Source organism: Phoca vitulina, unplaced genomic scaffold (genome assembly GCF_004348235.1).
Source record: "Phoca vitulina isolate PV1807 unplaced genomic scaffold, GSC_HSeal_1.0 scaffold12, whole genome shotgun sequence".
Classification (NCBI taxonomy): domain Eukaryota; kingdom Metazoa; phylum Chordata; class Mammalia; order Carnivora; family Phocidae; genus Phoca; species Phoca vitulina.
Genome location: NW_022589715.1, coordinates 9389433 through 9417209, shown reverse-complemented (window position 1 = coordinate 9417209; position 27777 = coordinate 9389433). Strand labels below are relative to the sequence as shown.

General features: G+C 47.2%; 1 protein-coding gene across 2 annotated transcripts; it reads left to right on the top strand.

The window, feature by feature from the left end:
• Positions 1-19403: 19403 nt before the first annotated feature.
• FAHD2A (fumarylacetoacetate hydrolase domain containing 2A) lies at positions 19404-27754 on the top strand. Of its 2 annotated transcripts, none has more exons than XM_032410423.1 (8): positions 19404-19641; positions 21852-22099; positions 23221-23437; positions 25783-25842; positions 26032-26194; positions 27141-27249; positions 27360-27447; positions 27561-27754. In XM_032410423.1, the coding sequence occupies exons 2-8, from the start codon at positions 21858-21860 to the stop codon at positions 27621-27623; spliced, it is 942 nt and encodes a 313-aa protein (XP_032266314.1). In that variant the 5' UTR covers positions 19404-19641; positions 21852-21857; the 3' UTR covers positions 27624-27754. The 2 variants fall into 2 exon arrangements, with proteins under 2 accessions (XP_032266314.1, XP_032266313.1); XM_032410422.1 differs by having other exon boundaries at positions 21831-22099.
• The last annotated feature ends 23 nt before the right edge of the window (positions 27755-27777 follow it).

Sequence of the window (27777 nt, the reverse complement as noted above, 5' to 3'; positions counted from 1 at the left end):
CAACTCTGGATTTCAGCCCAGCCCCTCCCATCCCTGCTGCTGTTAGCCATGGCTCCTGCCCAGGGCTGTGCTGGTAAATGTTTGACATGCCCTGAATTGTAGCATTTGCCAATGTCCACGCTCACTGGCACTCGCTCCGCTGCGCTCGCTTGCAGGCTCCCGCTGTGATGTCACTGAAGGTGGAGCTGGGAAGGGAGGCCCGCCGTTGGGAAGCCTTTACGAGAAGCTCCAGGCCCACAGCCTCTGCAGAGCTGGTGGGGCAGGGTGACTTCTTGAGGTGCCATTTGTATTTCATTCCCAGACCATTTTTCTTTTCCAGTTCCAAGAAGTCGTTTCTGCCGTGTCCCCTTGGCTGGAGGGTGCAGGTTACAGGGCAGAAGCAGAATCGGCCTGAAGATAGCTTCCTCTCCCAGCTTTGTTTTCAAAAGTGTAAACTCAGTGAGAATGATGCCAGGGGCGCAGCAAGAAGTGAGAACCTGGCAGGGAGGAGAGGACGGGCTTTCCCCAACTCAAGGATGGGGAGGAGGGAGGTTCTGGGGGGGACCTGCAGTGCTTTAAGGACCAGACCCCACGCCATGTGACATCACCTCCACAGTGAACACAGACCCAAGCCTCCATGAGTCACCAGGTTTGGCTGATGGCCATCACAGCAGTAGTTGGGAGGACAGGTGACAGGAACCCACTTCCACCCCCACACACTCCAAAGACCCCTCTCCACCTGAGCCCCAGGGCCTTGGCACAGTCCAGGTAACGAAGCCCTGATCTTGCTGTCTCGGATGGGATATCCTGCATTTGCCATGGGCTGACCACCATGCTGAGCATGTTTACTCTGGTCACAGCCTAAAGGGCACAGATGGGGAAGCTGGGTTAAAAGATCTTGGGACCTCCCAGTCATTGAAGAGTGGAGCTAAGCTGGTGGCTCTAGGCTGGGTGTAAGCACTGACTCACTTCATGACGGTCTACAGAGCTCAGAGTGGGGAATGGTCATCCATCCATCATCCATCCTCCCTCCATCTATCCATCATCCATCCTCCTTCCATCCATCCATCCATCCATGCATCCATGCATCCATCATCCATCCATTTATACTTCTGTTTTCCACTCATTCACTTGGCACCTTCCTGACCTGGACACTCAGTGCAGAGGAAGTGACCAGGGTATGGTATGCCTTCTGTGTGGCTGAGTGGCAGTGATGGGTCCAAAGGAGCCCTGGGTTCAGGGACAGGAGACATTAGTCCTGACCTGGGCCATAAAACGTATGTGGCCTTGGACAAGTCCCATCCTCTCTTGTTCTCTGGATGTTGGTGTAGAAGAGAAGGAGGGAACACTTCCCAACTCATTTTAAAGAGTGGTATTACCAGGAGTTTTAAAAAAATCAGTCACAGGTAGGATAAGAAGGAAAAATTACAGGACATTCTCCACTATAAAACAAAGATGTAAAAAAAATCAGAGTATCAGTAAACTCATTTCAACAATGTATGTTATATGTACATGATATATGTAATATATCATGACAGATTTGGTTTTATCCCAGAAATGCGAGGTTTACCATTTAAAAATATAGGCACCTCAGTTTCCAATAACATGGAGTGTCTAGGTAACTGGATTATTCCTTCCACTGAAAACAACTAAAAATCTAGAATAAATAACTTCTTAGAAACATCATTGAACTGACCAAAAGGTAAAGCATTCTTGGACCAGGAACTGAGTGGATGTTTCCACATTCAGAGATGTAAGCAGAGCCCTGAAAGGACTTTTTGAAACATGTGAGCTTGGCTGAGCTTTGGTTTCGCATCCTTCCAAAATCTAAGGTATAAGAGATCAAGCCCAGGATCCACCCAGGTGAGAAGTCTATCAAGAAATTCTTCCTCCACAGAACTGGAGCCCCAATTACACCCTTGGAGATAATGAGCGTGAAATAGAAACAAACCCAGCCGTTCCCACCTTCTCTCCCAGGAGGCTGCAAGAAAAATAGACTATCTCAAGCCCCCAATAAAACTGGGAAAATTCACCCCTAAAATTAGAAAGCACGAGGGGCACCTGGGTGGCTCAGTCAGTTGAACATCTGACTCTTGATTTCGGCTCAGGTCGTGATCTTGGGGTCCTGGGATCGAGCTCAGCAGGGAGTCTGCTTGAGATTCTCTCTCTCCCTCTCCCTCTGCCCCCACCCTGCACGTGCGCATGTTCTCTCTCTCTAAAATAAATAAATAAACCTTCAAAAATATTAGGAAGCATGAGCTGAACTTTATGAGTTTGCAGCCCAAATCCACAAGAAAATATGATGGAGAATTTAATTGGTAGTGATCTCTGTAAAGTCGAAGGAAAATGAGCAGATTTCAGTCAACAATGACTGAGTATTCAAAGACACACGACACCGTAAGTGAGATTTAGCAGAAACACCAGGCTGCATCTACAGACCCAGAGGGCTCCCGATAATGGAATTAGCAGACAAAACTGTAAATGACTATATTTAATATATTTATAGAAATAAAAGGCAAACTTGAAAATGCATGTTGAAAACACTATACTGAATGCCTAAGCATATCTGAAAAAAGAATCAAAACTTCTGGGGGAAAAAAGTGTATATATATATATATATATATATACACACACACACACACACACATATATATATAGTGACTAAATTTAAAACTCAAGGAATGGGTTTAGCAGTAAATCAGGCCCAGCTGACAAAATCATTGACTTGGAAATCAATCTAGAGAAATTATTCAAATTCTAACTCAGAGTAATAAAGAAATAGAAACTATATAGAGGTAAATAAACATAGAAAATAGAGTGAGAAAGTAAACCTTAAATCTCAACGGAGTCCTGAAAAAAAAAAAAAAAAACGGGAATGGCCAAGAAGTTCCAGGCTTGACTTAACACTGTTTTTGTCATGGTTCTCCTGGCCAGAGGGGATGGGTGTTAAGGAATCGGCTCACGTGATTGTGAGGACTGGCAAGTCTGAAATATGCAGGGTAGGGTGGCAGGCTGGAAACTCAGGCAAGAGTTGAAGTTACAATCTTGAGTCCAAAATTCACAGGGCCTGCCAGCAGGGTAGAACCTGGGGCAAAATTTCTGTGGCAGTCTTGAGGTGGATTCCTTCTTCTTCCAGGAAACCTGTTTTGCTCTTAAGGCCTTCAACTGATGGATAGGCCCACCCACATTCTGGTGGGTAACCTGCTTTACTTAAAGTCTACTGATTCTAACTAGTAATGGTAAGCACATCACAAGATACCTTCACAGAGACATTTAGACTAGTGTGGGGCACCATAGTTTGGACAAGCCTGAGGGGCACCTGGACACAGAAGATTAATCACTACAGACACCAATACACTGATTTAAGAAATTCAAACAAGTCCCAAGCAGGCTAAATAAAAGGAGACTGTCACCTAAGACATAGTATACTGAAACTGCAGAACACCAGAAACAAAGATCACCAAGCCAGCCAGAGAGGAAAGAGCAACGAACTGACAAATGACATCTCATTGGTAACAATGATGCTAAAAGACAGTGGGTTATCTTCAGGTTGTTCAAAATAACTGCCAACCTGGAACTGTAGCCTGGGCAACATAAAAATGTTTTCAGACAAACATAACTTGAGAGAGTTTGCCATCAATAGACACTGAAGAAAATTCTGAGAGATTTATTTCATCTCAAGGTCTGAGGTGCAAGAAGCATGAAGAGCCCAGAGAGCAGGGAACTTTAAGCCCCTTCCCCTGCTCCGGGCACTGGTTCTGTGAAACTTGGCTGCTCGCTGACTATACTTTCCTAGCGTGTGCAGTGTGTCCTCCTGCTACCAAACCCCTTTCCCGCTGGACAGCACACTCTCACTGTCCCCAGAGGTCTGAAGAACGCTCTTCCTGCTGGGTATCAGCAGCCTATGGATTGGCTGCCACCGGGCAGGTGTCGGGGCTGGTCCAGTCAGCTATGTGGACCAGGATGAAGTGACTCGCCCCCCAGTAATCAACAGAAGTCTGGACTAGAGGGGGTGGAGCTGCCCAAGGTGGTGGGGGTGCTGGAGGTTGAGGGAGGCTTCTTATGGAAATCTGCTCCTCTCTACCCTGCCTGAGGGTAGAGAAGACCTGTGTCCTTGCACAGCTCCATAACCTCCAGACATGCTACGCCTCTAAGGCCCTGTGACATTTAGGGCATAGGGCCCATGCTTTGGTTCTGGAGCTTTCTGTTTCATCCTAAGCACATCAGTTTACCTTGCTGAGCCTTAGTTTCCACACCGTAAAATGAGCCAAAAAACAACCCTCTGATAGAATTGTTACGATGATTAAATATGAATATTTACTAGCCTCTTGATAAATATGAACATCCTTCCTTCTTACCCCGCTGAAATTTTCATGTGTTTTCTCCCCTTTCTATAGAAGGGTGGCTCATATCAATAAGCCGCCAGAGAAAGGACAGATGTTTCAAAAGGAGTTTCCAGGTATTGGATATAAACCTGTGATGGTTCCCAGTTTCCCTGGTAACTTCCAAAGCCTATTTGGGGAGCAGGTGGCTAAGGAGGAACAATCTGTGCCATCAGGCCGCATCAGGCAACCTGCTGTCCACGTGCCCCATCCTACTGCCACCACTCACTGCGTGGTCACACTGACCTGCCCCAGACAGGAGAGAGGGCCCAGCGCAAGCGCAGAGGGTCCTGTGGCCAGGCTTGTCTCATTCACTCTCATGGGCCTACCCAGGAGGCCCCTCCTTGTTACCTTTATTGCAGGGAAGGGGAAAATTGAGGCCCAGAGACACTGGGTAAGGAGCCCATACCCTTCCCCATCGTGTTCTGCTACACAGCTTTCCAGAGCAATGGCCAGCCTATGATTTAGAAGATGCATGGCTTCTCTTCCAATTTTATTGGAGACCCCGTTGGCTTGTGGTTACAAGTGCTGTGCTCCCCGTTGACCACCAGGGGGTGACCGCACTGCAAATGGGCCTCCACACAGATTTCCTGCCCTCAGGTTCCCGGAGGAAACTACTTGGGAGGGAAGCTACTTGTCATTTCTTTCACAGCCCAAAGACATTTTCCTATTTCTGCCTCATTCTCCACGTGTTTTTTCTTCAGAAAACGGATTTGATCAAGTAATAATTCCAGAAGAGTCAGCCGAGCTGGGTGCTGGGAGAGAGGACACACTGTTAGTCCCTATTTTATTAACCAGGACACACATAACTACTCATCAGACTGCATAACTGTTACCACACGGAACTGATTTAATTCCAGCCCATAGCAAGGAAGTTAACGTTTGGGTTCCCGAGTTAGCCTTGCCCATGAGGCTTTTGAAAATCCTGAAAAAAGCTTGAAAAACCCAATGACACTCTTTAGGGTCTAGAAAGCCAGACAGGAGACAGTAGTTTGTCGCAGAAACATCTGGGCTGTCAGAGATCCTATGGGAAGGAGTCGTGTGTAGAGCAGGCTTCGAACAGCTGAGAGTGTGATCCTGACAGAAGCAAACTTTGAAACAACACCCCCTCCCCTACAACCACGTGTGGGGACTGAGATCTTTTTGCAATCTCTCGGCACTCTTCTGTCGCTAACCTTTGCTCAGTGCCCTGGAGCCCTCAGTAACAGCTGCCTCAGAGGCTCCCAAAGTTGCAGAGCTGTCTGTCCTCTGTGAGCTTCCGATGGTTGTGTGTCTGCTTTGGGTGGTTTTCTGCCTCCTCCTTCACACCAGGCAGTGACTCTCCAGTAATCCTCTTCCCTGCCCCTGCCAAGTTCCAAATTCCTTGGTCTTCGCTAAGGGAGGCATCATTCTACATTTCTTTTTTTTTTTTTTTTTTAAGATTTTATTTATTTATTTGACGGAGAGAGACACAGCAAGAGAGGGAACACAAGCAGGGGGAGTGGGAGAGGGAGAAGCAGGCTCCCCGTGGAGCAGGGAGTCCAATGCGGGGCTCGATCCCAGGACCCTGAGATCATGACCTGAGCTGAAGGCAGACGCTTAATGACTGAGCCACCCAGGTGCCCTCATACTACATTTCTTAGACACCTTCCCACACACCAGGTGTGGCCTGCAATGTGAGGAGACCACCGTGGATAAGCCACAGTCTCTGCCTTTGGGAAATTCAAGTCCTGTGGGGACCCAGAAGGCAAAAAGTCCCAGGCAGGGATTCAGACCATGAGGGAAGTTACCACGAGGCACATGCGGGGATGGAGTGAGGGGGAGGGGGACAGAGCTCATCCAGGAGGATTGCCAGAGGACCTGGACTTCCCATAGATTGTGAGTAAAACAAGAGGAAACAGTGAGGTTCCTCAAAGTGAGGAACTGAGGGATCCTCCTCAGGATAAGTATTTGTGATGTCCATTTAGAGTGGTTGGGAGCCTTTTTTCCCTGGTCTGTCCTGCCTTCCCTGACACATTCCAGACAGGAGCTATGCTGCAGAGTCAGTAAAGCTTTGAGAGCTAGTGCGAGGCCCTCCTCAAGCCGGGTTCTGTCACCCTGGAACTGGTTCCTTGTTCCTTGCATTGCCCCATTAACCTTCTCCATCCCAGACAAGCCCCCAAGGCCATGGACACTCCTGCCAGCCCAAAGCGGGTACTGGGCCCCCCTCCCTGGCCCCTTGCCCACTCACATGAGTTCTAACCTTTCGGGTTAGGGGAGTATCAGAGCCAGTCATCTCTGGTTTCACATGGGCCAGCTATAATCACATGGACTTTGTCTGAACTAGCTTGTTGTGAAGACAATGTGCAGAATCTAGCTGCCTGCAAAGTGAGCTCTGCAGGGTTCAGAGATTAGAGAACAGGGTGGGGTATAGACAGGGTCCGATCTGCACAGAGACTGGTGCCTGTAGGGCAGAACCGGAGACGGCGTGGCCAGGAATAACCTTTCCCTAAGCAGAGAGGGCCAAGATGAGGGGATCTGTAAGAAACTCTCTATCCATTGCACCCACACTCCCGACCATTCATGCAAGACATTGCACATATCTTGAAGGGGAAGATACGGGTTTAATTAGGCCTTGGCCAGAGCTGAGAGGTCCCAGAGAAGGGGCCTGACAGGAAGTCCCGGTGTGGCCCTGGGGAAGGAATCTGAGCGCAGCCTTCTCTTGGGTGCCGGTGGCACCAGTCAGGGGGCCGTCCAACCCACAAACGTCGCTCCGACGGCTGTCCTGACTGCCGAGGGCCATCAGCCTTAGAACAGGGCTCCCTGACAACTGCCGTGTACTTCTTTGTTTTGTCTGTTCCTCCAGCAGGAAACCCCAGCTTCGGTAAAGCCTTGGCAGCCACGCTACCTCCAAGCCAAGCGAGGCAATGCCTTTCCCTGCCAGTGATTGGTTGAGGGGCGGGCACCTGACCCGATTACAGCCAATGAGGTCCAGGGAGACATGTGCTGGGCATGCTGGGAAAGACGCTGCCGCCTTGCTCTCAGAAGCTGGGGCGTGTGAGTGCTGGGGCTCTTCCTGCGTCTTTGTCCCTGCAGGAGCCGTGGGAATGAAGCTTGTGCAGAAGATGGCCTGACTGAGGGATGAAGAGAGAGGAAGCAAGGTCCGGGGAAGGCAAGTGGGGGCAGGGGGTGGCCCTTGAGCTAAAAATCAAACTGTACTTCAAGCAGGCCCCTCCCATCTATAGACTCTTCGCTTATGAGCCCCTAATAGGATTCCCCTCCTCACCCCCTCCACCCCCTTAAGCCAGTTAGAACTGGGTCGACTGGCACTTTTCCTGAAAAATTCTCAATTGCTGTGAGCCATAATGTTAAGCTCAGCTGTGGGGTGGTGAACGTGCTTTCCAGACTCCAGCGGGCCCCGAAGGAAGGGGGGTCCGCGGTCAGCGTGCCCGGTGCTGTCTCTCCTGCCAGATTGTGGGCATCTTGCAAGCGGGAGCCATGGTACTGGCACTGTGGCGGGCACATGGGGGCAGGGAGTGGTCAGTAATGCCGCTGAACTGAAGGTTATAGGGAAGGAGTCCAGGGCAGACAGCCCAGGGTGGGGCCCCGTGTCAAGGCCCTGAGGCTGCTGGGTCATGGGCCCAGCTTTCCCACGGCACCAGGGTCAAAGTCTCTTTGAAACATCTCTGGCCTGCGCTCTAGGGGGCCTTAGCCTGAACACACACCCCAGCCCCAGCCCAGTCCCTCTTTCTTCCACTTTTACTTTCCTGAGCATTTCTGGCTGTCCTGACCCAGGGGCAGAGCAAATGAAGCCAGGCAGTGCTTTTTCCCAGTTTTGAGAAATTACCAAATACAGGAAAACATCCAGAAACTAAAAATAAAGCCCCAAAGAGCAGGCCGGCAGTGCCCCACAGCCAATTGCCAGCCCAGCCAGTATTGTGAAATCCTCAAGTTCCCTGCTTTGTTGACAAACTTCCCCAGTCCCAAGTGGAACTTTGTCCTGGGCAGAGCAAATGGGGCCCAAAGGAAGGAGACCGTGGTCTCTGACTTGTGTCCCCCCACCCCAGGCCGTGTCCCCTGTGTATGTGGGACAGGCATCAAGAGACTGGTGTGGAAGGCATCTTCACTCCAGCTCCCATCCATCCCAGCCCTGGGCCCATACTTCACCATTCTTTCATCATTGAAAAAAACAAACAACTGTTGTACACCCAGCACTCTGCTGGGGTCTGAGGATAAAATGGCAGAATATTTGCAAACCCTTCCCTGGTGGAGCCTATAATTTCCTGGAGACAAGGCATTAATAAAGTCAGTCACTCAAGAGTTTACATTTACAACCAGTGCTACAGCCACAAAAGTGAGGTCTTTTGTTCCGTGAGAACCTTTGGACAGGCCACATGACCTCAGGAGGCTTCCTGAGGGAGGTGGCATGTGAGCTGAACCTGAAGGATGAGTAGGAGTGAGCCAGGTAAAGGGCTGTGACATGAGAGGGAGACAGCACTGCCCAGAATCGGGCTAGATTGATGGGGCTTGGAGCCCGGAATCCTGCGTGCAAATGGAGGTAAAATGGGGAGGTCCTCTGAAGGCTTGGGCATAGCCTGAGAGCAGCAGGAAGCCACTGATGAGTGGCCTGTCAAGTCAGTGTTTTGAAAATGCCCCTCTGGCTGGAACATGGACACCAAGTTGGAGGGGGCCAGAAAGCAGAGAGGAGGTTGTTGTGGTCTGCTATTGCAGCATAGCAGTCCTTGGTCATTATTACATCTCACAGTGATGCTTGTGCCAGGTCTCTGGTGCCCTTGCAGTTAGACGGTGGCTGGGGTAGGAGTCAGCTAATAATTGAAGTTGATGGCAAATAGGGATGCTATATGGAGCCTCTGGAAAGCACCGATAAGAGAATCCTCATGGTCCAGGTTCTAGGAGTGTGGAGCATGTCTATATATAACCCTCTTCTGAAATATCTCCTCTCGCTTCAAGAAACAGCTCTGGCTTGCTGTTGGGCTTTGTTAGAGACTTAGCACCTAAGTATGGGATATGAGGTACTGAGCTTCCCAAATAATCTGGGTGTTGTTGGACACCCTCCTCCCCCGTCATAAGGTTGGACATGTGCAGCATCAATCTGTCATCAAATGGAAGTGGTAGAGTCCAAGCTCAGGCAGCTGCGGAAGATACAACTAAGCTGGATGAGCAGGTGACTCACATTCTTTTCACACCAATTCCAGTTGCATTGCCTCCTCTCTCTCAACCCACGGGCAAGGCTTCCTGTGATGGTCTTTGGGGTCAGTTTACTGAAGATGAAAAAACTCAAGCATGGTTTACAGAGGGGTCTGCATGATAGGATGCTGATACTTCCCCAAAGTTACAAGGCAGCATGACTCTCAGGGATGACCTTGAAGGTCAGTGGTAAAGAAAAATCTTCCCTGTGGCTAGAACTTTGGGCAATATGTTTGATTTTCTGGAGTGAGAGATGGCCAGAAGTATGAATCTACTGGTTATGGATTCATGAACAGTTGTTAATGGTTTGACTGTATGGCCAAGGACCTGGAAGGAACAGGAATGGAAGATTGATGTGATAGGGTTCTCCAGAGAACAGAACTAACATAGATAGGTAGATGGATAGATGGATAGATAGATAGATAGATAGATAGATAGATAGATAGATAGATAGATTTTTAAAAAGATTTATTTATTTATTTGAGACAGAACGCGCATATGTGCAGGGAGGGGCAGAGGCAGAGGGAAAGAGAGAAACTTAAGCAGACTCTACTGAGTGTGGAACCAACTTGGGGCTTGATGTCATGACCCTGAGATGAGCTGAGCTGAAACCAAGAGTCAGACGCTTAACCGACTGCATCACCCAGGTGCACAGATAGATAGACATTTTAAGGAACTGGCTCATGTGATTGTGGAGGCTTTGTGTGTCCAAAATCTAACAGGATAGGCCAGCAGGCTGGAGACTGGGAAGAGTTGCAGTTTGAGTTGAAAGGCCATCTGCTGGCAAAATTCCTTCTTGCTTGGAGTGGGGGTGGGTACCTATCAGTTTTTGTTCTATTAAGGCCTTCAGTGGATTGGACTATGGAGGGCAGTCTGCTTTACTCATACTCCACTGATTTAAATCTTAATTTCATCCAAAGAATACTCTCACAGAAACATACAGAATAATGTTTGACTATATTTCTGGGCACTGTGGCCAAGCCAAGTTGACACATAAAATTACCATCACAGGGCGCCTGGGTGGCTCAGATGGTTAAGCGTCTGCCTTCGGCTCAGGTCATGATCCCAGAGTCCTGGGATCGAGTCCCGCATCGGGCTCCCTGCTCCTTGGGAGCCTGCTTCTCCCTCTGCCTCTCTCTCTCTGTCTCTCATGAATAAATAAATAAAATCTTAAAAAAAAAAAAATTACCATCACAATTGATGACAAGTCTAGAGAAGAGGTATGTGGATGGACCTCCCTGAAAGGACACAGACCATGAAGATAGTAGCGTACATGTGAATGCCCACCAAAAGGCATCCATTGCTGAGGAGACACTTAACGATAGGTGGACAAAATGACATACTCTGGATGTTAGCCTCTCTCCCCAGCCACCCTGGTGCTTGCTCAATGGGCCCATGAACCGAGTGACCAGGATGGCAGGAATAGGGTCCATGCATGGTCTCAGCAGTGTGCACTTCCTCTTACCAAGACTGACCTACCACTGCTGCTGAGTGCCTAATCTGCAGAGATCAGTGTTAATCCCTGATATGGCACCATTCCTTGTGGGCACCAGCTAGCCATCCGGCGGCAGGTGGATTGGATTACATTGGACCTCCTCCATCATGGAAAGGGCAGAGATTTGCCCTCACAGGACCCATATTAGTAAAGTTTAATGAAGAATACAACAGCAAAGGTTAATGGAAAACTACAGAAATCAAAAAAGGCAGGACAACTGAGGGCTCAAACCTTTTGGGAATGAGAGTTTAGGTCACTCCTTTAGGTAAAGAACCCTGACCAGTTGAGGTTCTCATTGAGGGCAGGGGAATACAGAGTGTGCAGTGAAAAAAGAAAGCTAGCAATATCGGTTACAACCTTGTGACAAACTACAGAAAGGAGAACTGTAGGAATTTTGCTGCTCTTTTTTTGGTTTTTGGTTTTTTTTCACTGATTTTTTAATCACTCTTTTCATCATCATAAGTATACTTTTTAATCCCCATCCCCTATTTTCCCCCATCCCCCTACCCCCCACCTCCCCTTTGGTAACCATCAGTTCTCTATAGTTAAGAGTCTGTTTGTTGGTTTGTCTTTTTTTTTCTTTGCTCATTTGTTTTGTTTCTTAAATTCCACATATGTGTGAGATCCTATATTTGTCTTTCTCTGACTCATTTCTAACTAACTCTTTAGCTCTATCCATGTTGTTGCAAATGGCAAGATTTCATTCTTTTTATGACTGAATAATATTCTATTATACACACAGGCATACCACTTCTTTGTCTAGTCGTCTGTCGATGGATACTTGGGCGGCTTCCATAGTTCGGCTGTTGTGAATAATGCTGCAGTAAACAGGGGTGCATATATTCCTTTGAATAATTTGTGGTTTTGTATTTTTTGGGTAAATACCCAGTAGTGCAATTACTGGATCATAGGGTAGTTCTATTTTTAATTTTTTGAGGAACTTCCATACTGTTTTCCCTGGTGGCTGCACCAGCTTCCATTCCCACCAGCAGTGCACGAGGGTTCCTTTTTCTCCACATCATCACCAACACTTGTTGTTTCTTGTGTTTTTTATTTTAGCCATTCTGACAGGTGTGAGGTGATGTCTCATTGTAGTTTTGATTTGCAGTTCCCTGATAATGAGTAATGTTGAGCATCTTTTGATGTGTCTATTGGCCAACTGTATGTCTTCTTTGGAGAAATGTCTGTTCATGTCTTCTGCCTATTTTTTAATTGGATTAATTGCTTTTTGGTTATTGAGTTGTATCAGTTCTTTGTATATTTTGGATTATAACTCTTTATTGGATATGTCATTGCAACTGTCTTCTCTCATTCAGTATGTTGCCTTTTAGTTTTGTTGATAGTTTCTTTTCCTGTGCAGAAACTTTGTATTTTGATGTAGTATTTCCTTTGCCTCAGGAGACAAATCTAGAAAAATGTTGCTATGGCTGATGTCAGAGAGATTACTGCTTGTGCTCTCTTCTAGGATTTTTATGGCTTCAGGTCTCACATTTAGGTCTTTAATCCATTTTGAGTTTATTTTTGTGGATGGTGAAAGAAAGTGGTCCAGTTTCATTCTTTTGCACGTGGCTGTCCAATTTTCCCAACACCATTTGTTGAAGAGACTGTCTTTCCCATTACATGTATTTTCCTTCTTTGCCAAAGATTAATTGGCCATATAATTGTGGGTTTATTCCTGGGTTTTCTGTTCCATTCCATGGATCTATGCGTCTGTTTTTATGCCAGTACCATACTGTTTTGATTACTACAGCTTGTAGTTTAACTTGAAATCTGGAATTGTGATACCTTCAGTTTTGCTTTTCTTTTTCAAAATTGCTTTGGTGTTCGACATCTTATGTGGTTCCATACAAATGTTAGGATTGTTCTAGTTCTGTGAAAAGTTTTTCTTATTTTCTATTTGATCATTACATTTGGACATGCTAACCATTTGTTCCTCTCTCCTTCCCAGTTTTCCTTTATACACAAGTTATCAGAACTTAATTTTACATTTTAGGCAACAGAATATTCTAATCCAGGGCTGGCACTAAATTTGTGATGGATACCGTGACTCTTGGGGAAAGGGTGAGAACTTCTTTACTCCTAGGAAGCATAACCTCATATTAGATAGCAATCAAGAGTTGTTTTGTTGATGTACAGAATTTAAATATGTGTCAAGGGTGAATATGGAAGCAGAGTAGTCAAAGGGTTGGACTGTGCCAGTTACCTATTTATTGCTTGTCAGCTCCAGAGTCACCTGTTTTGCCTACTCTGTAAAAACGGACCCAAGCCCTTTAAATATTTTCTCCTTGCCAGCTGACCCTGAAACATCGTCTGCAGAGGGCACTGGAGAGACATTCCAGGAGGACAGGGTTTTGCTGTCTGGCGTCAGCATTCTCACTAGACAGCCTCTCCGGCAGCAGGATCCCGCTGCATTCCCCACTTCCGCAGTGCCCGGCTCCTGCAGTACGTGGTACCAGCAGCACCTGCGGCCAGCAGCCTCCCGTGGCACCCCCTCGGCCAGGTGGCTTTGTAACAGAGTGCTTGCGGCAGAATGTTGCCAGTACCCTAGAGGGCGGATTTCAGGTGAGCTCCGGATTTCTAGTTCCAGCACTAAACATCTCTGCCAACTCCAACAAGGTCTGGATCTCAGCCCTGGCAGGTTTCTTCCTTGGCTGTTTCCTTAAGGGTTTGACTGCTCCTTGTATCTGATGCTTTTATATTCTTTAGAGTCTTACTGGGCAATCCCTCATGAAGCCAATCCCCTGTTATAGTTAATACTTCCTTATGTTAAGCTTAAATCTGTTCAAATTACCGTGTGATTTCTTTCCTGATTGGACCCAGACTGATACACTGTCTTGAGAGAGCCAAGAAGCGGCTGTACCACCTTTTATTACCTAGCTGTTACAGGCTGAATTGTGTCCTTCCAAAAGTCATATGTTGAAGTCCCAACCCCTAGTACCTCAGAATTGTATTTGGAAATAAGTCTTTTAAAGAGGTAATTAAATTAAAATGAGGCTGTTAGGGTGGGTGCTAATCCAGTGTGACTAATGTCCTCATAAGAGGAAAGTTGGACACAGACACAAGGGGTGCATGCACAGGGGGGCGACCATGTGAAGAGCCAGCAAGAAGGTGGTCATCTGCAGGCCAAGGAGAGAGCCCTGAGAAGAACCCAACCTGCTAACACCTTGATCTCAGATTTCCAGCCTCCAAAACTGTGAGAAAACAAATGTCTGTTCTTTAAGCCACCCGCCCTGATGGCAGCCCCAGCACACTAGTCCACTGGCCTTGGCAGTCAGGCAGGGTCATCTGCCACACTGTATTTAGTAGAAGGGAGTCACTAAGTTCAGCCCACAGAAAAGGGGATGGAAATTAGATACCTCTTATTGATGGAAGGACCATCAGAGAATTTGTGGACATGTTTCAAAATCATCACAGAGGCATAGCAGGACTACCGCCAGGTAGGATATCTTAGTGGTTTGGCCTGGGATGCTGGGAAGTCTAACAATTCAGATTTGGGGAGGTACTGTTGCTAGGACATGAAGATGGGTTGGAAATGGAAGTGAGAGTGCGGGAAGGGCAAAGACTGAATTCTGGTTTGGGAACTGCCCAGCTGCACGGAAGCTCCTGACATCTCTGAGAGACGAAGACTGTGTTTGATGTGGAAAAATTATAAGTTCAGTCTTGGACATGTTGTTTATGGTCCTTTCGAAACATCAGGATGGAGATGTCCAATAGTCAGTTGGGTTCATGTGAGACTTCATTCTATGGTGATAATTAAACCATCACACATGAGAAGGGTTGCCTAGGGATCCTACTGAGTGGGGAGAAGAGCAGTAAGGACCATGCCTTGAGAGATGCCAACATCTATAGGTTGGATGGAGGAATGTGAGTTTGAAAGAGACTTGAGATGGAGGAGGAAATTAAAGAAAAGTGTGGTGTGGGCAGAGACTTACCAGTTCAGATCATGTACAGCTGCAAGTAACAGGGATCCAAGATAACAGTGGCTTACAAAGAGATTTTTTCATTCACTTGAGTGAAAGACCAACACCCCCATCTGTAACCCCTAGCAACCATTAATCTGTTCTCTAGCTCTATAATTTTGAGATGTTCTACAAATGGTATCGTACAGAATGTGACCTTTTGAGATTGGCCTTTTTCACTCAGCATAATGCCCTTGAGATCCATCCAAGTTTTTGTGTATATCCAAAATTGGTTCCTTTTTATTGACAAGTAGTATTTCATGCTATGGATGTACCACATTTTGTTTAACCAGTCACCTATTGTAAAACACTTCGTTGTTTCCATGGTCTTAGCTATGACAAATAAAACTGCTATGAGCAATCATGTATAGGTTTTCATTTCTCTGGGATAAATGCCCAGGATTACAGTTTCTGGGCCATATGGTAAATGCATGTTTAGTTTTTAAAGAAACAGCCAAACTGTGTCCTAGAGTGGCTATAGCATTTGACATTCCCATCAGCAACGTGTAAGAGATCAGTTATCAGCATCCTCTCCAGCATCTGGTATTGCCACTGCTTTTTCTAAACTGTTCTAATAGTGCAGTGATATCTCATTGTGGTCTTAATTTGCATCCCGCTAATCTCTGCAGAGATGTTGAACATCTTCTCATGTGATTATATGCCATCTGTATAGTTTCTTCAGTGGAACATCTCTTCATGCCATTTATCCATTTCTAATTAGATTGGGTTTTTTCCTCTGTTGATTTTTCAGGGTTTTTCTTTTTTCTTTTTTCACTGAAGTGTAGTTGACACTATTTTACATTAGTTTCAGGTATACAACATAGTGATTCAACAAGTCTATATGCTGTGGGTTTTTTATATATCCTAGATATGAGTTCTTTGTCAGATATGTAGTTTGCAAATATTTTCTCCATGTCTATAGCTTGTTCTTTCATCCTTTTAACATCCTTTTGCAGAGCAAAAGTTTTTAATTATGTTTTTTCCCCTCTCTGTTATGCCTTTTGGGGTAATGTCTAAGAACTTTTCACTAAGCCATATGTCTCAAAGATTTTCTCTTATATTTTCTTCTAAAAACTTGATAATTTTACATTTTAAATTTAAATCTGTGATCCATTTTGAGTTAAATTTTATATAAGCTAGAAATTTAAGGTGAGGGTCAAGGTTCTTTTTTTCTTTTTTGGGGGAGGGTCAAGGTTCATTTTTAAAGAGATGGATATCCAGTTGCTCCAGCACCATTTGTTGCAAGGAATATTCTTCCTCCATTGAATTGCTTTTGTTTCTTTCTCAAAAACCAGCTGGGCATATTTCTGTGGGTCCATTTCTGGGTTCTCTTTTCTGTTCCATTGATCTGTCTATTCCTCTACCAATAGCACACAATCTTGATTACAGTGACTACATAATAAGTCTTGAAATCAGGTTGACTGATTATTCTCACTTTATTCTTCTTTTGCAAAATTGTTGTAGCTATTCTAGTTCCTTTGCCTTTCAATGCAAATTTTAGAGTAGTCTTGTCTGTATGTACAAAAAATCTTGATGGGATTTTGGTAAGAATTGTATTAAACCTGTATATCAGTTTGTGGAGAATTAACATCTTCACTATGTTAAGTCTTCCAATCTGTGAATGTGACGTGTCTCATTATTTATTTTGATCTTTGATTTTTTTTATCAGTGTTTTATAGTTTTTAGCATACAGGTCCTGCACATGTTTTGTTAATGTTAAGATTTGCACCTAAGTATTTCTTTTTATTTGAGCAAATAGTATTATATTTTAAATTTCAGGATGCACATTTTCATTGCTAGTATATAGAAATACAGTTGATTTTTTCTATGTTGATCTTGTACTCTGTGACCTTGCTGAATTCACTTATTATTCCCAGGAGGTATTCCCCGCTATGGATTTTCTGTGAAGACAACCATTTCATCTGCAAAAAGGGATAATTTTATTTCTTCCTTTCCAATCTGTATGCTTTTTATTTCCTTTCATTGCCTTACTGCACTAGCTAGAATTTACAGTACTATGATGATTAGGAGTGGTAGCAGGGTGCCTGGGTGGCTCAGTCCATTAAGTGTCCAACTCTTGATTTCGGCTCAGGTCAGGATCTCAGGCTCTTGAGATGGAGCCTGGAGTCACACTCTGCACTCGGAAGGGAGTCTGCTTAAGTTTCTCTCTCTTCCTCTGCCCCTTCCCCCACTTGCACAATCAATCAATCATTCTTTAAAAAAAAAAAAAAGTGTTAGGAACTGGCATTCTTTCTTCCCAATTCCAGGGGGAAAGCATTCACGTTTTCACTATTAACTATGATGTTAACTGTAGGCTTCTTGTTAGATGTTCTTTATCAAGTTGAAGAAGTTCCCTTCTGAGTTCTCTGAGAGTATTTGTCATGAATGGATGTTGAATTTTGTCAGATTTTTTCTACATTAATTGATATGACTTTGTGATTTTTTTCTTTAGCTTATTAGTATGGTGGATTATACTGAGTAATTTTTGGATATTGAACATGCCTTGCATTCCTGGAATAAACCCCGTGTGGTCATGGTAGGGAATTATCTTTATATATTGTTGAATTATATTTGCTAATGTTTTGTTAAGGACTTTTGCATCTGTATTTGTGGGAGATACTGGTTGTAGTTTCCTTTTTTGTACTGTCTTTGTTTTCTGGTATCAGGGTAATACTGGCTTCATAAAATGAATTGGGACATGTTCCTTCCTATTCTATTTTCTGAAATAGATTATGTAGAATTGGTGTTCATTCCTTAAACATTTGGTAGAATTCTCCAATGAAACCATCTGGGACTGGATGTTTCTTTTTCAGGAGTTTTTAAGTTACAAATTCAATTTCCTTAATAGATACAGTGCTATCCAAATTATCTTTCATTTTGGGTGAATTGTGATAGGCTGTATTTCAAGGAATTGGTCCATTTCATTGAGGTTGTCAAATTTATGTGTGTAGATTTGTTCATAGTATCCTATTATCTTTTTGACCATGGTCTTTAATGACATCACCTGTTTTATTCTCGTCCAGAAGCAGAAGTCCTCTCCTTGGCATTTGGAAGGTGCAGTCCCAAACCTCTGCCTAAGTTATGAGTTCCCCTGTCTCCCTGTTACCCTTCAGTCTTTCTGGCTTATCCTTACATGATGGGTCTCCTGACTGGGGTTTATGCCAGGCTCTCTTTACCACATTCCTCCTGATCATACTTAGCCTCACAAGTTCCATTTCCATCAGTATGCTGACCTCTACCTTCGAGCTAATGCCCTAAGTTCCAAGACCTGTGTCTCCAACTGCCCACCCTGCAGTGCTCCTTGACTGTGTCACAGGCACATTAAATATAACCCATCCAAAACTGAGCTCACCATCCTCTCCCCAGACCTGCTGCCCCTCTAGACCCCTCGTCTCCATGAATGGCAGTGCCATTTACCAGCCAGAGCCCTAGGAGTAGGCCTTGGACCTCCTCCCCCCTCCGCTCCCACCTCCTGTCATCATCATTGAAGGCTGTCAGTTCTACCTTCTAAATATCTCTGGATTCTCCCGTCTCTGCCACACACCAAGCCACCTACACCATTGCTGTCACCTGTACCACTCGTATCTAGACACTTCGCCTTGGAGGAGTGGCCGGGCAAAAGTTCTCAAATGCAAGTCTAACCGTGGCACATCCCCTGTGAGGCCTCCTGTGTGCTTAGATAAGGCTCAAACTCTTTCTTGGGACAAGTAAAACCCTGGATGATCTGGTCCAGGGTTAAGTCCTGGGCATCTTGCGCAGAGCCCTTTATGTGTCTCCATATGCCAGAGGCCTACAATCCTACTGGATTATGACTGCCTGTTTAATTAAACCACCTGTGCACTCGAATGCCTGTTCTTTGATGCTAGAGGTTATGCTTCCCACTATCCTGCCCTAGGCCCAACACAGTGCATGTGAAGACAAGGCTGCTTGAGAATGGGAGTAAAGGGCTGCCCTTGGGGTCCAGAATGCTGGTTCCACTACTCACGCTCCTTGTGTCACCTTGAGCAAAGCACTTCTGCCTCGGGTTTCCCATATGTAAAATGGGTGCAATCATTCCTCCTCTTCTCAGTGATATATCAGAATCAGAAGACAAAAATACTCGTCGTTGTGAACCAGGACGCCATAATTTGGTCTCCTCCACTCTTTTCCCAATAATCAAAATGGTGCCTGGCCCGAAGCAGGGCCCGACGCAGGTGAGGCTAGCGAGGAGCCCAGAGCGCAGATTTTCAGGAAGCACTTACTGCCAGATTCATGCAGGTGCGAGGAGCCCCGACTTTGAGTAGCGGGGATTGGCCTCTGGCGGCGGTTGGTCTCACCTGCGTCGGCCGGCCTCACCCACGTCGGCCCCGCCCAGACGCCTGAAAAAACCCGAGAGGCTACCTGCCCTCCAGCGCTAGGCCCGCCCCCTCCGTGACTTGACTTCCGGGATAGAATGAGGCGCCCTTCTATTGGCTGCCGTTCTCTGGCGTCACCAAGGAGCGCCCGCCTGTGCGAAAGTCTTCGTGGAGCAGCTGGGCGCGCTACTCCTGCAGATCCTCGGGCGAGTCGGTTTCCAGAACGCGGTGCAGGTGTCTAGGCGCCTGCTGACCTTGGCCCCCCAACCCCGTGAGCCCGCGCCCGACAGCTCAGGACACCCGGCAAGACCGGCCGCCGCGGCCAGGTAGCTTGGAGTTGTGCGCCGGGCCGGGTCTCAGCCTCCCTCCAGGTCTTCGGCTGAGGTCAGGACTGGACCGGGATCCCGGGCTGCAGCGACCACAGGGACCCGGCGGGCGGGCCCTCGTGAGTGCCGGAGACAAAGCTGGGGGACTGGTGCGGGGTGCCAAGCAAGTGGGTGGTGGGACACAGTCCCACGTCTCTCAAGCTGCGATGCTTGTGCTGTTTCCACCTCGAATCTCTGCCTCTTTCCTTAAGGACCCTTTTCCAGGAGTTGAATTGAGCTCGTGTTCTGTTGCATCGTAATTACCGCAGAAGCACCAGGGCCACTTTCTGCTACTTTGGCAGATGATTTCTTTAAGCCTCATTGCCCGCTTCTGTAAAATGGGATGTTGTACCTGAGGGAATTGCTGTAGGGCAGAATGAGAACCTGAATGTGCCTGTCATGTGGGAAGGGCATAGTCAGTGGGGCCTGGGGTTATCTTGGAAAGCAGGTGACCAGCCATATCCCTGAAGCGGCAGCCAGCATATGACCAAGTTTTCCCAGGCTGACAGAAGACAGGGTGTCAGTGGGCCTCTAGGAGATATACTGAAGTCCAACCCCCACCACCTCTAGGACACTTTAGCCCAAGCCAAGAATTTCAGTGTCACCTGGACTTGGATTCAAGTGTCAGCTATTTTCTCTCCTTGGGAACTTGGGCAGATCCCTTCATCTTTCTGAGCCTTGTTTTTTTCATCTGTAAAATGGAACTAACAGTACCTACCTTCCACAATTGTCAAGAGAATTCAATCAGACATTGTAGGTAAAGCACTTAAAATAAGACCTGGCATTCAGTGGGAGCAGTAACTATTTATTCAGTGTGTAGAGTGTCTGAATGCATGCATTTTGGCTTGAACAGATTTTTGACAGTAGCATGGCTGTGTGAGACAGGAGGGCGGAAGTTTCAAAGCTCCTGGTTTTCTGGTTGAACTCCTTGGCCACTACAGTGGTCAGATCAGTGACCTGGGTCTTTAACTGAATATGGCAAATTGAACCATCAGGGTGAGGACCAGGAGTCTGGGACTACCTCCACGTGCCTGAGCATAAAGAGTTACTTTTTAAAGCAAGGACCCATGCAGGGCAGGGACTGTTTGGAATGAAGGTCAGGCTTAGATTAGAAACAAAACAAGAGAATGGGGTTTGTCTTTGAGTAAAGCCTAGAACTCAAAACAGGACCTGAGCCCTGTTGAAAGCTTCTGAGTGATTTGAGAAGGGAAGACACAGCCATGCTGACAATCACCAAGCTTTTCCAAGTAGTGAAAAGTCAAGCCGCCGCTCCTGGCATTTGTTGATTCAGCAGAGTGTAGTGTAGAGCCTTCTGTGCCGGGCACAGTGCTGGGCACTGTGGACTGAGCAGTGAGAGACAGACGTAGTCCTGGAACCCAGAGAGGAGATAGCCCAGTGATGCCTGTCAGGCTTAGGCCCTGCCCTTTGTCTGCAGCCTCTTCCCTCAGGGAGCCTGAACTGCAGCAGGAGAAGCTAATTACTGTCTGGAGAGGTTTGTGGGGGCTGCTCTTAGAAGGCTAGGGTAGCCTGGTAGGGCTTTTGGCTTGGTAATATATTTCAGTAGAAGGGTGAAAGGATCAAACTGGCATTTAAAAAATTGCCTGTGACAGCTGTGAAGCCAGTTTCACCAGTGGTCACTTGTCCATGCAGGGCCCCACTCTTAGCTAAGTTCTAGTCCTGCTTATTTTAGCCCAGCCCAGCTCAGCTCAGCATCACTTCCTCAAGAAACTAGACAAAGGCAGGACCGTTTATCTTCACAGCAGTAGTCCCACTTGCTGGATCTTCTTACGCCATCAGTCGTTAGTCTGCCCTGAGAGCAGGGTGGCAGGGCCGGGCGGGTCAGTGCTTCGGCAGTGCCAGCTACAGCGGGAGCCTGCGGAAGGCACCGGCTGAAGGAGCGCCGGAACCCCTGCCATCTAGGTCAGTGCCTGGCATGAAGTAGTCACTCCGCTAGAAATGTTTCATTACACGCATTGAATTGAGCAAAAAAATCACCTGATACAGTGTAACAGGGTGAAATAACTAATAAATGTGTACCACTTCCAGGACTGTGCTGTGCCAGGAATGGCTGATGGCGTGAGAGGGCTTGGGCTGCAGCTCGGGGAACTCTGTGGACCCCGATGGTGGTTTCTGTTCCCTCTGTCCCCTAGGACCCACGGTTTTCTTCATAGGTTCTGATGCTGGTCTCCTGTAGAAGGTTGCTCACAACTCTGCTGCAGGCTCAGAAGTGGCCCTTTCAACCCTCCAGAAATATGAGACTGGTGCAGTTCCAGGCACCCCACCTGATGGGACCTCACCTGGGCTTGGAGTCAGGGAATGGCGGGGGGGTCATCAACCTCAACGCTTTTGACCCCACACTGCCCAAGACGATGATGGAGTTCCTGGAGCAGGGAGAGGCCACTCTCTCAGTGGCAAGAAGGTAAATCAGCAGGCAGCTACAATGGCTGCCCTGCTACCCACCCCTTCCCACCCCCATCCCTGCCCTGGGAAACAGTTAGCTGGTAACTCTTGCAGGTCAGCAGAGTAACCCTACCTTTCCTTTCTCACCTCTTCTCTTAGTGAAGAGCCTTAGAAATCTTGTATGACAACATCCTCAGGCCCAGGGATGGTGATTAACTATCTCAAGGCCACACATTCGGTGGTGGGGCCGGAAACTCTGCTTCATCACTCTGCCTTCCCCAAGGGACTAAGTTCCTGTCTGCCTGAGAAGTCTGGGATCTGGGGTCCTAGGAGGCATCTTGGGAAGCTTGGGGGAGTCTTTGGATGCTTGGCTCCTTAGAAGAGAGAGGACTGCAAAGAGGTATTCCTAGAGATGGTTCTTGGGTTTGGGCTAGATTAGGTAGGGACTTCCCTGAAGCCAGCAGCCGTATGGAATCTGATGAACAGTAAATTAAGAACCACTTTGAGTTATTTGTACATATTAAACTGGCACAAATACAAACGTTTGAGAGCACACAGTATTGGTAACAGTATCTTTCCGATACGGTCGTAGTCTCCCAAGATTGCACACTACTTCCATGTCCCTCATCAGGTAATTGGGTGTATCTGTACTGTGCAGGTCACAGTCCTGTCAGAAAAGGGGAAAGGTATCTACTGCTACGGAGAGGTCTCCAAAAAATACGTATTTTTTTAAAAGGTGTATTTGGTGTGCTGTCATTTGTGTAAGAAAGGACAGGAGGAGAAGAGTATGTGGAGAGCACCGTGGAGAGCTACGCGGGCCCTGGCAGCTGTGTGCGAGGATGGAGCAGGGGCAGGAGAGAGGCCTTTCCGGTCTCCTCATGTGCACCTTTTCAGTTCCCCTACATGACATGTATTACCTAATGGGGGAAAGGAAATCAACACTGGATAAAAAATAAACAGTGCTCTGATATCAAAGGATAATAGCTGGGTTTGGTTTGCACACTGATTGTGATGTTTGATAGATCTAGAAAATATATTTGAAAAAGCACAACTTGTAGCTGCTGCGGTACCTCCCCAGCATGCCCAAGGGCTGCTGGCCTGCTCCTAATCAGTCCCTCTCTCCTGCTCTGGTCTCTGCAGAGCTCTGGCTGCCCAGTTGCCAGTCCTACCACGGTCAGAGGTGACCTTTCTGGCCCCAGTCACGCGGCCAGACAAGGTGGTGTGTGTGGGAATGAATTATGTGGACCACTGCAAAGAGCAGAACGTTCCAGTGCCAAAGGAGCCCATCATCTTCAGCAAGTTTGCCAGCTCCATCGTGGGGCCCTACGATGAGGTCATCCTCCCACCGGAGAGTCAGGTCAGTGCCTCCTCATAGGCCCCCAGTCGCCGGCCCATCACCAGGGTGCTCAGCACTCAGCAGCCAGCCTAAAGGAGCTACCTGTTGCTTAGTAGTGCATTTAGTAGAAACTACAGGGGATTATACTGTGTAAGGCTAGTCTCAGGGAAAAAAAATTAACGTATTTTTTACTGACTGCAAAAATAATACACTCTAATTGTAGAAAAAGAATAAAATTCAGGATGCATCTTCTAAGAGTAAGTACAACGTCCTACATGACCGTAATAACCACTATCACCACTAAGAAAATTAACATGAATAATACCTAATACATAGTCCAACTGAGAATATTCCCATTTGCCCCCAAAGATGACTTAATTTGGGTTCTGTTTTACTTTTTGTTTGTTGAACCAGGATCAGTCAAGGCCACGCAGTGTACTTGGTTATGTCTCTTTAGTGCTTTAATCTAGAACAGGGATCTGCAGACTTTCTCAAAGGGTCAGTCAGTAAATAATAGACTCTGAAAGCCAGAGGGTGTCTGTTGCAACAACTCATCTTTGCCCCTGTCGTGTGAATGTAGCCGTGGCTGATACATAAAGGAGTGAATATGACTGTGTTCCAGGAAAGCTATTTATAAAAGCAGCCAGGAGGTCGATCGGGCCCGTGGGCCATAGTTTACTGAATTCTGATATCAAACAATCCCCTTGCCATTTTCTTTCATGACACTGACTTTTGGAAGAATCCTGGCAGTTTGTCTTAGCATATCCCACACTCTTTTTCCTCATTAGATTTGAGTTAAACATTTTTTGTCAAGGATTCTATATAGGTGTTAGTTCATTTGGACTGCTGTAACAAAATAAACCACAAAAATTTCTCATAGTTCTGGAGGCTGGGAAGTCCAGGATCAAGGTACCGATACATTTGGTGCTTGGGGAGAGCCGGCTTCCTGGTTCACAGACGGCTCTCTTTTCGCTGTTTTCTCACATGGTAGAAGGGGCAAGGGAGCTCTCTGGGATCTCTTTTATAAGGGCACTAACCCTATTCATGAGAGCTTCGCCTTCATGACCTAGTTACTTCCCAAAGGCTCTACCTCCTAATATTATCACATTGGGGGTTAGGTTTCAACATACGAATTTCAAGGTAGGGGGCACATTCAGTCTGAAGCAACAGATGTGTATTGCACCCCATTGGGAGGCTTATGTCAGATGGTCCTAAAGTTTGATCACTTGGTTTACTTGATGTTGACCAGATCTCATCGGAAAGGTGTATTCCACTGTGGTAATTAATAAGCAGTCTACAGGGTAGGAATTTGAGACCCTGTGGACTATCTTATTGCCCCACAGCTTTTCATCCAGGGATCCTCACCTGAATTCATTATTGAATTGGGGGTTAGAAAAAGGTGATTTTTCTATCATTCCTTCTTACTATCTGGCATTCTGTGAAGAAAAGCTACCTCCCTTCTTTTTTTACTCCTGTCCCTTTAGTAGCACTGTGTATTCCTGATTTTCATTTTTATCCAGTATGTTATAGTCCATCACTTATATTCTGATATTCAAATCGTCTCAATTTGGCCGGTGGGTGGCTTCAGGTTGGCCCCAGCCCTGTCACTTTCTCAGTACTTCCTTGCTTTCTTGCCAAGATATTTCAGGCTCATCTTGTACTGTCTCAGACCTGGAATTAGCCATTTCCCCCAAGGAACCCATTTCTGTCTAGTGGGGACCAATGCTAGAGACCAAGATCAGGTGTCGGCTGTGCTCAGAGCAACTCTGGTTGTTACCATTAGAAAGAGCAGGCAATTTGAAAGGCTAAGTTGTATCTCTCTTATATTTGCACTTTGCTGATTAAGGGAAAGGCTGTGCATGTTTTTTTCTGTGGTGTGCCCATTTCTTTTCATTTAAGTGAGTTAATACCTGAAAGCACTTAGGATGCTATTGGCACACAGTAGGGTTAGCTGTTATTACTTGGTATTCATTCTTTTTTGAAAGTATCGAGTGACTTGTAAATTCAGTGCCCAGACTCATGTTGCCTTTCTTAAAAAATTTATTTATAATCTCTACACCCAGTGTGGGGCTCGAACTCGCAACCCCAAGATCAAGTCACGTGCTGTACCAAGTGAGCGAGCCAGGCGCTCCCCACAGTGGGGAGCTGTGCGTGCACGCAGTGCTGCTGCCTGCCCCTGCCCACGTTTATGGGTCTACAGGCCACACCTCCCCCCGCCTTCACTACGTCTGGTTCATGGCGATTACAATTGTGGGCCCACAGCCAAGCCCCACGGTCAGAGACCTAGGCCCTAAAGCACGGTGTGCAGCCCCTCAGCATGGGAACAGGCCCTGGAGCCAGGTAGCTCACTGCTTCGTTCTCTACAGGAGGTGGACTGGGAGGTGGAGCTGGCTGTGGTCATTGGAAAGAAAGGCAAGCGCATCAAGGTAAGCTGGTAGAGATGCCAGCCGTCTCTGGCATTGGGAAGTGGACGGCGACTACCTGCTCCCTGCCTTATTCCTTGCCCATCTTCGGCTAGTTCTGGCTACTGACGTGGGATAAAGGCTTGGTTATGGGGGTTGGTCTCACCGTGATGAGCTAACTTCCAATCTGGCCAAATCCCCTGTCCCCTAAAGGCCACAGATGCCATGGCTCATGTGGCCGGCTTCACTGTGGCTCATGATGTAAGTGCTCGTGACTGGCAAATGAGACGCAATGGGAAGCAGTGGCTGCTGGGAAAAACCTTTGACACCTTCTGCCCCCTGGGCCCTGCCTTGGTGACCAAGGACAGCATAGCAGGTAGGTCTTGGGATAGCCCACATGGTGACTCTTCCTGCTCTTGCATGGACACAGCAGAGTAAACGAAAAGCCGTACTCAGGAAATTGGAATTTGGAGTTGCCTTTGAGAGCAAGTCTCACCCTAGGCCATGAGTTCCACAGGCCTCCTTCCATGTCCCTCACTACAGAGGTGGTAGAACTTCCTCTAGCTGCCACTGTCCGTGAGTGTCTTTAAGTTGGCAGGAAGCAGAAGTAATGGCTGCCAGAAGCCCATGCCTTTTCCCCAGGAAGGGAGAGGGGAGAGCACAGCGGCCCCTCCACAGCCAGTGGTACCAGGGCAGCACCCGTTCTAGGCAGCACGGTGAGCCAGGAGGAAAGCCCGTCAGCCAGAGGGCAGAGCACAGCCATTTGGGTGGGGCTGTGTCCATGCAGCCCAGCTTTACACCATCCTGTGCAGCCGTCAGTGAAGTGAAATTGTGTTTCCGCTGCTCTGAGGGGGGTGTGAGTGTATAAAGCAAAAAAGACGAAGGTGCTCATTAGCCAGGACACTATTACAGGTAAGCTGTCCCCTGCCGTCAGGTGCAGGAGGCGTCCGTGCCCGTCTGGCTGGTTACCCTGCTGGAGTACAGATACCCAGTCGTTTTTATATCTGCAGCTGTCAGCCTCTGCTGTGGGTAGAGGAGGGCCTGGGACATTCCCTCCTTCACCCACCCCAGTGACCACTGGCAGACGCTCTGCTAGGTGGTAGATGCAGGGAGACCTGAGGACGCCAATGTCCATACAGAAAGTTCCAGGGTAGGGAGTGCTGAGTGGGCGTGAAGTGCCAGGAGTACATGTGGGGAGACTAGCAGACAGACCTCTCACCTGGCCAGTCACAAAGCCACCTTGTGCATTTGCTTTCTGAGTAAAGGGAGGGTTTTGAGGGAAAACAAGGAGAACCCCAAGGTGGTGCTTTTACATTTTTCAGATCCACACAACTTAAAGATCTGCTGCCGAGTGAATGGGGAGGTGGTCCAGAGCAGCAATACCAACCAGATGGTATTTAAGACAGAAGAGCTGATAGCCTGGGTCTCCCAGTAAGTGGGATGGGGCCCTACTCCACACCCCCACCTGAGGCTGAGCTGAGCCTTCCAGCCCTGGCTCTGGCCACCTCGACCCCTGGTCTCACCTGTCTCTTCTGCCCCAGGTTTGTTACGCTTTACCCAGGGGACGTCATCCTGACTGGGACCCCCCCAGGTGTTGGCGTATTCAGGAAACCTCCAGTCTTTCTCAAGGTAGGTTGACTAAAAGGTGGAAAGGGAACAAGGACCCAGAATCCCTGGCAGGCTTGTGAAATCCAGGCCTGTATGAGGCCAAAGGACTAATGTCCTGATCTTCTCTGTTACAGAAGGGGGATGAAGTTCAGTGTGAAATTGAAGAACTAGGCATCATCATCAACAAGGTGGTGTGAGGGCTCTCCCCACAGGCCCTGGATTTAAGAAGTGGGGCATCCATTCTCTCCCAGGGCCAGCTGCCTCTTCCAGGTAGAGTGAGAGGAGTAGCTTGCTCTCCTCATCAATAAAATTCTCAGCCAAAGCGGCAGCTTGGCTTCTGCTACAGTTTGT